This window comes from Arachis ipaensis, chromosome B5, assembly GCF_059453495.1.
Source record: "Arachis ipaensis isolate K30076 ecotype BB chromosome B5, ASM5945349v1, whole genome shotgun sequence".
Taxonomy (NCBI): domain Eukaryota; kingdom Viridiplantae; phylum Streptophyta; class Magnoliopsida; order Fabales; family Fabaceae; genus Arachis; species Arachis ipaensis.
The window spans coordinates 156,142,244-156,152,300 of record NC_142440.1 but is presented as its reverse complement, the minus strand read 5'-3'; the positions used below and the strand labels follow the sequence as shown (position 1 = coordinate 156,152,300).

General features: G+C 33.4%; 2 protein-coding genes across 2 annotated transcripts; both read right to left on the bottom strand.

The window, feature by feature from the left end:
• Positions 1 to 3,844: 3,844 nt before the first annotated feature.
• LHCB5 (light harvesting complex of photosystem II 5) lies at positions 3,845 to 6,207 on the bottom strand. Its single transcript, XM_016348644.3, has 6 exons — positions 5,831 to 6,207; positions 5,311 to 5,395; positions 5,162 to 5,212; positions 4,930 to 5,050; positions 4,477 to 4,611; positions 3,845 to 4,263 (listed from the first exon to the last, which is right to left on the bottom strand). Exons 1-6 carry the CDS (start codon positions 6,141 to 6,143, stop codon positions 4,003 to 4,005), a joined length of 966 nt encoding a protein of 321 aa, XP_016204130.2. The 5' UTR covers positions 6,144 to 6,207; the 3' UTR covers positions 3,845 to 4,002.
• Positions 6,208 to 6,724: 517 nt separating this feature from the next.
• LOC107641480 (glycine-rich protein) lies at positions 6,725 to 8,785 on the bottom strand. The gene is made up of 3 exons (XM_088487735.1): positions 8,523 to 8,785; positions 7,086 to 7,260; positions 6,725 to 6,976 (listed from the first exon to the last, which is right to left on the bottom strand). The coding sequence occupies exons 1-3, from the start codon at positions 8,659 to 8,661 to the stop codon at positions 6,883 to 6,885; spliced, it is 408 nt and encodes a 135-aa protein (XP_088343861.1). The 5' UTR covers positions 8,662 to 8,785; the 3' UTR covers positions 6,725 to 6,882.
• Positions 8,786 to 10,057: the final 1,272 nt, after the last annotated feature.

Below are 10,057 nucleotides of genomic sequence, written 5' to 3'. Positions count from 1 at the left end.
ATATGCATGCGTACGCATACCCCTGTTTTCAGCAAATCACTATTTTGTGTTTTCAAAACCAATTGGACCTCCTAATATTCTATTTTCATATTGTTAAGTTCTAAACTTGGTTAGTAAGCCTAGTAATAGGATGAAGTTAGAAAATTAAGAAAATTTGGAGATGAAGTAAAGGTTGAAAATGATGAGATTTGGGATGACTGTGTGTGGCCAGAATGGTCGAGATGTGTGTGTGGCAGAAAATGGTCGAGATAGCAAGGTTTGGGTGCGATCCCGCCTGCGTGTTAACTTGAAAATGTGTTCGGATGGCAAGTTGAGGACGGAAGTTCCCTCTTTTGTCGTGATGTGGATGTGGAGAAGGTGGAAAGGCACTCTCCTTCGTATTGTTTCCCCCGCATTCTTCTCTGGTTGCAAAGTGGAAAGACATACTCCTTCGATTTGGAAATGCACTCTCCTTCGTGAAACCTCCAGGAGAAGGTGGAAAGGTACTATCCTTCGTTTATGATCCTCCTGGAGATGCACAACCTAGAGACCAATATCTGGGTTAGCTACTAGATGTGTCGGGTTCTAGCAAAGTAACCGACACGTAAGCTCACGGCCAGTAGGATAGACATTCATCATATGTATATGCGTGCTTTGTTTTCTATGCATTAATTGGGAATGCCTAATTGATTATATTCTGCTAACTGTTGTAATTGTTACTTGAACTACTTGTTTTCTACCTGTGCTTGCCTTGTCTGTTTGTTTGTCTATGCGAATTATTGGAGATGGAAGAACAGAAAAAAGGTGAAACAATTTAGTGTTTAAATTAAGTTTAAGTTAGGTTGAATAACGCTTAGAAGATCACCCCTTTCTATGGTTGCTGTTAGTATTTTTAAGCTTTATAGCTTGAGTGTCGGCGTTCTAGGATTGCCTCTGGCATTTCCAAGACCTTATATCTTATATGCGTGTCACCTTTATCATACTGAGAACCTCCTGTTCTCATTCCATATTGTGTTGTTGTTTTTCAGATGCAGATCGAGAGGCACATCGCTAGGCGTCTAGAGCTTTTGCAGCGAAGTTGTTTCTTTTGAGGTTTCTTTTGATCTTTGATATATGTATATATAGATTCTCCTTTTATATACTTGTTTATTTTGTCCCTTCTAGGGGATTATGGAGAACTAGGATTTTGTGTATGTATTCCAGATTTTGGGTTGTGTATATATGTATGTAAATATTCTCCGGCCAGCCTTAGCTTCGCAGGCTAAGTTAGGAGTTTGTTATTCTGTACTTTTGTCCCTTTATTCCCACTTTCAATTTTTTTATATCTATAATCTTTAGATTTTTTCCCACGCAAGTAATCTCGTTTCCTGAGCGTTGCGCTTTTATTTTTGCGATTTTTGTTTCACCTGATTTTTCAAGGCTCCTAATTTATTATATTCTTTCTGCTATTATATGTATATATTTTATTTTATAGGTCGTAATACCACACCACCTCTATTTTACGGTTTAAACGTAAAGCTCGGTGTGGTAGGGTGTTACAATAAGTGCACCGTTAAACTGCCCACTATTAATATAGTTACCTTTCTTTCAATCAAACAGGGATTGACTCTTATTCGTTAATGAAAATCATCCAACCAATCATTCCATCTCCATTGAGTTCTTTATGAGATAAGGTTATTTAAATTATATTTCAAATTTTTATCAAACAAAATTTGTATGTACTCCCATACAACAAATAAAATTTTAAATTTTTATATAAATCCTAATAAAAAATCGTCAATGGATGAAAGTAAGTGAATGAAAGAAACAATAGTATTAATAATGGGTAGTTAGAAAAAAATAACCGTATTAATACTGAGCCACATCAGTTATCACGGTTTGTTAATAGATTCTAATGACTAAATTGTCTAATGTCTTATATGACATTTTTGGATAGAATCCCGCTAGGGAGACAATGGACAATTTGTATAATGGGCTATTGAGTTACAAAATGAACATCTCCCATACTATCTAAAATAACTATCCGATTATACACATTGTATAAATATTCAATTGACTCCTCATACTTTTCGTTTTGGATAATTGAGTTATTTTAATTTTCTCTACCTTTAAACAATGTAACAATGCGCTTAAGATAAACCATGCAAGTCCGACTATGCTTGTTTTTTTTTTTTTTTTTTGGTCAAGTAGATTGGACAACTCCCAATTTTAGGTATTACACCCATGTATTATACACTCACACAACACACTCACACACACTACATAGGTACACTACTAATATGGGTTCTATATTCCTCACTGAGGATTCGAACCCAGGTGCAGCTCCCAACGAGGCAGGTGATGCTGCCATTGAACCAAGGCCTCGGCTGCGACTATGCTTGTTTAGGCTCAACTATTCTGTTTTTTTTGTGTCAGAGGTCAAGATTTTGTCTTTGATACGACATAATTTTTTTTTTGTTTATATCAAAGTATTTATCAGGCTAAAAATCCAATAACTAATCCTTCTAATATTGTAGAGGTACAAAGTGGATAACTCTTCCAAACAAGCAAGTTCCATTTCCATCTTCCAATCCAATGAGTATTGAATCCGAAAAAGATAGTTAAACCCTCATCTATATTTGCCGAGTTGCGTTCCTATTATTCGTCACCATCAGGCCTTCTTCATGACCCACAATACTTGATTATTTTCAGGCCAAGGCTGAAGTTTCTCTATTGATTTTTGATGGAAGGTTGAAGCTTCTTAAAGGTACTGAGTAATATGGACCCAAAAATATGAATAAACCCAATTATACAAACCCAAGTAGATGTGGAAACACTTAACTTTATATAAAAAAAAATGAAAACAGTTAAAGAAATATTTATATTTTTCTTGGTATATATTTAATGTATCTTCTAAATAATATTCACATCAATTTATTCTTAACTTTTATATAATTCTTAAATGTCACAAATGAAAACAAGTGAGAAGTGAGTATAAATAATAAATTCGTTTAAAATATTTATTAAATATTTTTTAAAAAGTGCAAGTATTGCAATATAATATTTTAGTAAATAAATACTCAAAATGATCTATAAAATTTACAGTGTCTGAAATTAACTTATGAAATTTTAATTAACTTAATACGAACTCCTAAATTTTGTTCTATTTCAAATTTTCATGGTTAAATAACTTTCATTTATTCCTAATTGTTATAATACCTAAATTATTTTTGTTATTATTATTATTATTGTTATTATTATTATTGTTTCATTTTCTTAAAAATATCTATCTTGTCATCTTGTGATATTATACATTTTTTATACCCAAGAATTATAATATCTATTTGTTTTTCTCCGACACATGACAAATATAATCTTACAATAACACAAGTCTAAAAAAGGAAAAAAGCCAGCTCATGAGAAAATTTATCATTAACACACTAATCATACCCCCTAATCTTATATTTGAATGTTTAAAAGTAAAACATTATTTATTATTTTACATTTTGGAGTTTTCTTTTCATTATTAGCCTAATTATTTTTACTAACATAATTAATTAATCCAAATTTTAAAATAGTTTCATATAACTCTGTTATACTTAGAATTTATATAGTTTCAACTTTCATGCATCAACTCACAATTTTAGTTAACTTGAGGGATATGTTTCAGGAACTTTGTATTACATTGCAGATTAAACCAACTCATACTAAGGATCGAACTCTAGAATTTTCGGACATAGAGTTTTTATACCATGTCAAGAAACCATTCATCCCAAAAGCTTAAACTGATAGGAAAAGGCAATATGAATGATTATATCTTTAATAAATTTCCAAATTAGAAAAACCATTTCCTATAATAAACTTTTGATGAGGCATGGAAGAGAAGTTGAAGAATTAAGAGGGCACACTACCAATAAGGCTCTATAAATCAAAAGTGAGTTTGCTTCCAAAGGAAGAAAAGCAAAATGCCTTCATAATGATGCCTTCATATTGTACATGTTTTCTTAATTAACATTTGATGATAAGAACATGGAATTGGTTGATTCAAAGAGTTGGAACTCTCTCAGCAGAACCAGCAATGACAGTGAGCAAGTTGTTGCCAAAGGGGTCACTGAGATGCTTTGCAAGGTTCTCGACGGGGCCTTCTCCGGTGACATAAGCTTGGAAGTAGAAACCAAGCATGGCAAACATGGCAAGCCTTCCATTCTTGATCTCCTTCACCTTCAACAATGCAGCTTGGTCCGGATCCTTTGCGAGTCCCAACGGGTCGAATGGACCACCTGGATGAAGCTTGTCTTCCAAATCCTACCATCAATACATACCTCACAAATTAGTATCTAAACCAGTCATTGTTTAGTTGCAAATTCTATATTTCTGTTTACCAAATAAGAACTTGGTATTGAGACATAAATAAGAGGATTCATTACTCTGCTACTTACAAATGTAAGAAAGGTTTTTGACATAATTGTATTAATAAAGGTTGAAAATCAATTATTCAAATTGAGAACTTTCACATACCAGGCCATTGATAATTCTGTAGTACTCTGCACCACCCAAAAGTACAATCTCAGCGACGACAGCAACAATGAGGTTGATGGGGATCGGCTTCCCAAAGTAGTTCAGCGTTCCACCATCGAGAAGAAGAGCTCCGGTCTGCATTAATTACATATAAAAAATTGAATTGGCTTTATGTTTATATCAAAGTTTATAGTGATCTCAACTCTCAAGTCACTAGAAGAGCCTGTTTACAACAAATAACTTTGCACTTTGTTAAAAAAACAGTGTAGCTATAATTCGACTATTCTAGTAGACTGAATTCACTTTTCTCATAGCAGATCAAAAGGTAAATCATTGCTTAGTACATGTAATTAGTTCTGTAGAATTTCATTTGTTGAATTGAGAGTCATGAAGCTGATATATGATATATCAATGAACTTAAACAAAGTGAAAGGTCTTATAAAGCTTACAAACCTTGAACCAAACAGCCTCAGGACCGCAGTTAGCTCCGAATTTGTTGAAGGCCTCAGGAATGATGAATCCAGCAGCACCAAGCATTGCCCATCTTGCGTGAATCAACTCGTATGCCTGATATCTGCATCGAACCACGAATCGACCCTCAACATTACCAATCAATTAAAATTACCTTAAAGCATAGCTCACACATAAATATATATCAAGTTTGAAACAAAGTGTTAGGACATACTTGGCAAAGTCCTCTGGCTTCTTGCTGAGACCAAAAGGATCATAACCATAGCTGCATCAACAAATATCAAAGAAAAATTAAGCAAAACAAGTCAAAGTTTCACAATGTTTGTGATTCAAAGGGGACTAGCTAGAGAAGAATCCACATACTCTCCGGGCACTTCTCCAGTCAAGTATGGTGGGATCTCGGATCGGTCCAAGAGACCCTCTGGCAAGAAGATCCTTCTGTCAGGACCTGTCACCAAATGGAAGCAATGATCAGAAACTAGTTTCCTACCTTGAATTGTACAACTAGAGTATATAAAAAAAAAAAACTTTGTTAGTTCATTACAAGAACTTAATTAGGACTAATTAGGAGATTATAGGCTATAGCGAAGTTACCCTCCTCTTACTGCTAAGTCAAACTTTGTTAGTTCCTTCTCTTCCTTTCGCTGTTACCATATTTCAACAAATTACATTGTCAAAAGAACACAACCATGTTTATACTCTATGGACTTCTTAGCTACCTTGGTTCTCTCAGTTTATTAGCATATTCTATACCGAATTTCCGGTAAAAGAATACTTGTAATTTAATAAAAAGTAGTTCATGTAGAAGTTTTTCTAGTAACTAGATTAGATATGGTAAAGAGCAAAAGAAAGAAAGGATATGAAGATAGGAGCAACCACTTACCATACCACTTGGCGAGTTCATCATTGGCAGGAGTGACAGCAGCAGCAGCTTTCTTTGAAGGAGGAGGTGGTGCTGCCTTCTTCTTACCAAAGAGAGCCACAGTCTTGAAGGTGGCAGGGCTAGAAGCTGATGGTGCTGACCTTGCTGCACCACTCAACTTGATGGGGTTTCCAAGCATCTCAGACACCCCAATTGAAGCCATGTTTGTGGAAGCTTCTAACAGACTCAGGTGAAGGAAGGAAGGTTGTGTTTGTGTACAAGTTTTGAAGAATGGAAGTAGTAAGGGTGTGGAATGAGGAGATACTATATGCATGGTTCTGGTGGATGTGGACTTGCCAAGTCAGATTCATGATCATGTGATTTGATTGGTCCATATTGGAAAATGGTAATCCAATGCAGGGTTTTGATTGGGTGATATGTGATTTGTGCTGGATGATGGTGCTGATGTGGGTGGATTCTAAGCTTGTGGATTGCTTCACTTTGGATAACATGTTTTATCCAACCCCATACTTGCTTTTCTACCATACATGCCCTTCACCTTCTATGCAACATGGATTCATTTCAGGAATCTGATTTTGTATTTTTCTACAGACTCATCAGAAGAAATAGCTACCACATAATTTTAGTTTTTATTTTTGCAGTTTTAAGTTGTTTTGGGCCACAATTTCATGTACAGAATTTCACATTATTGTGAAGTAAATTATTTCATCAATTCAAATTGGTGGACCCCTTAAAATGAAATCCACATAATTACATGTTGAATACCCCAAAAAAAGGGGTCAAACAAGCATTTCTCTTTTTATTTGCAAACATTGAGGTTACTTTATAAAGCTCACTGGTTACTTAAGAAAATTCAAGAATTCAGACAATGGTGGAACTCAATTTTTAACCAAGTTTAAATAATAATCTAAATGGATATTAATACGAAATTTCAGCATGTCGTGTACGGCAACAAGTCTATAACATGCTGATTGAGTTTGCCATGATTTTAGTGAATAAGACAGATCTTGGTTTATACAAATATACATAAAAGAATTCATAAGACTCTTCCATCATCTTCTCCACTTGTCAATTTCTTTGGTTGTTGCCCTGATAAGCTTCTTAGTATTAATCACAAGGTCATCCACAAGGGCAGTAATCTCATCCCTGTTAACAATAGCACACAAAAAATGTCACATATTACGTTCATACAAAGATGAATTTTGAACAAATAAAAAGATAAAGGTAACTAAGCATAATTAAGCAATGTACTTACTCAGAAATAATATTTCCAGAACCACGGAACGGATTTCCAACATTAGAATACCTCTTCTTCTCATCTTGGGCAATGCCCTTCCCTACACCATAGCCGAATCCTATACCAACCCCACATCCAGCACCGAATCCAAAACCTACTTGGAATCCTGGAATTCCAGGGCCGAAACCCACACCTGGAATCATTAGAGTACAATGCATAAGATTTTATGATCTCCGAACAGTGTAGAAAATGCGTTCTAATTTAGAAACATTGACTACATCTCTCTGCTACTATAAATTAAAGGATGATATCATTACCGGCAGTGTTACTAGAAAGGTCATGTGCCAAAAGCCAAAAGGCATGAAAGAGAAATCAAATGGCACGGTAGAAACAAGAATCTATAAAGTATGAAAACACATCTCATTCCAAAGCTATTTTAGATTTAAGATATATTTCAAACCAGTGCACATATATGAAAAAACCTTGAGTTGGAAAAGTTAACAAAATATTAGAAGGAAAAATCTAAAGCAGAGTAAGAATCTCAAATTCTCATCTGACTAAATATAAGTCATGAAATTCATTGCCATGTTTGTAAAAAGATATGATTTAAATCCTAAATTTAATTATTACAACCCCTAATTCCCCAAAACAACTCCAAAATTTGTTTAAACCCTGCAAAACTCTCGGGAAATCTCGCAAAAAAAACTCTGGTTGGGGGATGAGTTGCACCGTCTTTAGCCCAAGAGGATCAAAATTGGATGAACAAAAAGCAAATGGGACTATAAAATAAAGTGACTTACTCACATAAAGAAATCTTCACGCGAAGATGATAGCTAAGAACCATTAAATAATTTGACATGATTCGCTAAACTGCTTAACATGTTTACATCTTAGCTATCATCTTCATTCAAATGAGTAGCCACCACAAAATAATCAAGTTGAGCAACTGAGATATAAGTGCAAGGTCCCATTTCAGGTGTTGATAGGATCCCTAAAAAACAAACAAAAACTATGACTTCCATATGTTATTTCTTCCTTTGTTTGTTCTCTCAGTTCATCAGTAATTTGACTAAACAACAACAAAATATCAACAAAGATGCAAGCTTGAACCACCAACAATTCCCTTCTTCTGTGGAGAGCACATTACATTAGAGTTATTAAGTTCAATTCATCAATCATCAACCTTCAAGGTTCTTCCACTATAAAATACTCCATATATTCATCATAACAAACTTGGTTATCACGGAATACAAATACAAGGATCCTAACTTAGAATATATAACATGAACATGCATAGTGAGAATCAAGGAATATGAAATTAAGAATATGAGAATAAATCGAAGGACAGAAAAATTAAAAAAGAGAACTTTGTGAGACCTAAATGTCAGAATTCGGTACCTTATAGATTAACAGAGAGAGAGAGAGAGAGAGAGAGAGAGAGAGAGAGAGAGGTACCTCCGAGAAGGCCAAGGCCGAAACCGAGGCCGCAGCCGGCGCCGAGGCCGAAGGCGGGACCAATCTTACCGAAATCGTTGGATTTGAGCTCTGGAAGCTTCCAGATTAAGCCCTTGTTATCTTCGTCTCCGTTGTTCATGATCGTGATTTTGCAGTTACAATTCTTGTGTGTGGAAAGTGAGAATGGAGAATGGAGAGTGCTAGTGTTTTACAAGTATCTCTCTCTCTCTCTACCAAATTCTAATTTGTCAGTCAACTCTCTCTAGTTCTCTGAAAATAAATAATAATAATAATAGGGAAATGCTAGGTAAACAATTACTAACTTAAACAACATGAACAATCATCAATCAAATAAGAATACACTACACCCTAATTAAATGCTACTAATTAAATTTAAGATTAATTTACTCTTTTAACTCTATTAATTCACATTGTTCATACATTATTTAAAAATGTTGTTAATTACCTATACTTTTTCATAATAATATCATCATAAATAATATAAATAATTTAGCAGCCATCATCTCTATTTAAATATGTTGGAGTATTTTTCAACAATGTTGTAAAAACCTAGCACTAAATCATTTTATATGTAAAATATAAAATATAAATTAAAAATAAAATTTAATTTAATATATTATCAATGTAAAATAATATTATATATATTTAATTATATAATATTATACCAATAAAAATATTATTAATAATATAACTAGTCATTTAAAATATTTTATATTTTCATCTATTAAAATTAAAAATAATACTACATATTTAAATATTTTTATTAATTAAATCTAATTAAATTAGTCTAATATCAACACAAATTAATTATAAATAATATTACTCTAAATTATTATTTAATTTAACTTTAATTTATAAAAAAATTTGAATGCATATCATCACTCTAAAACTAAATTCTATAGTTTCTTTGTCTGGTATCTAGTATGCATACTTTGACTTTTTCTTTTTATTTTGATATTAAACATTGACTATTTGCTAAGTATTTGTTCTTACTTCTTACATTAATTTTTTAATAATCTAAAAGAAGTTGATACCGACACTTATGTTGAATCGAGAGAGTATTTTAATGTTAGTTATAATTTTAGTATTATTTTGAGTATTTTAAAGGTTTATTTATTCTACAGATTTTATAATTTTATCAAATTTTTAATTAGATTCTTATATTTTTTTTAATTAGATCTTTAGACGTTATTTTTTTTTTAATTTAGTCTCTACAATGACAAAATCGTTTGAAATAACAGAATACTCTGTTAAAAAATCGAATATTCTTATAATTAGGTTAAAATATCAAACTGAACCTACCTCCAAACTTTCAAAATTCCAAAACTACCCTTAACATTTTGTAGAACCCTAACTAGCACTTGTTCTCTGAAGTCAGTGGCATTTTTTCTCTGTTCGTTGGTGTCATCATCCATTTGTGTCGTCGTCTTCCTTAGCGGCGTGAGTGTCCGTCGTCCTTGGCGGCGTGAGCGTCCGTCGTCCTTGGTCTGTGCGGCATTGCTCTACGCTGTTGG

What these genes read in the sequence shown, in the direction of transcription:
- LHCB5 (XM_016348644.3), bottom strand. Translation starts at nt 6,143, where the DNA reads ATGCATATAGTATCTCCTCATTCCACACCCTTACTACTTCCATTCTTC. An exon ending in AAGCCAGAGGACTTTGCCAA is followed by an intron (nt 5,051 to 5,161) that starts GTATGTCCTAAC and finishes GGTTCGATGCAG; the next exon opens with ATATCAGGCATACGAGTTGA. An exon ending in ACAGAATTATCAATGGCCTG is followed by an intron (nt 4,264 to 4,476) that starts GTATGTGAAAGT and finishes TATTGATGGTAG; the next exon opens with GATTTGGAAGACAAGCTTCA.
- LOC107641480 (XM_088487735.1), bottom strand. Translation starts at nt 8,661, where the DNA reads ATGAACAACGGAGACGAAGATAACAAGGGCTTAATCTGGAAGCTTCCA. An exon ending in CGGCCTTGGCCTTCTCGGAG is followed by an intron (nt 7,261 to 8,522) that starts GTACCTCTCTCT and finishes TAATGATTCCAG; the next exon opens with GTGTGGGTTTCGGCCCTGGA. An exon ending in TCTGGAAATATTATTTCTGA is followed by an intron (nt 6,977 to 7,085) that starts GTAAGTACATTG and finishes TATTGTTAACAG; the next exon opens with GGATGAGATTACTGCCCTTG.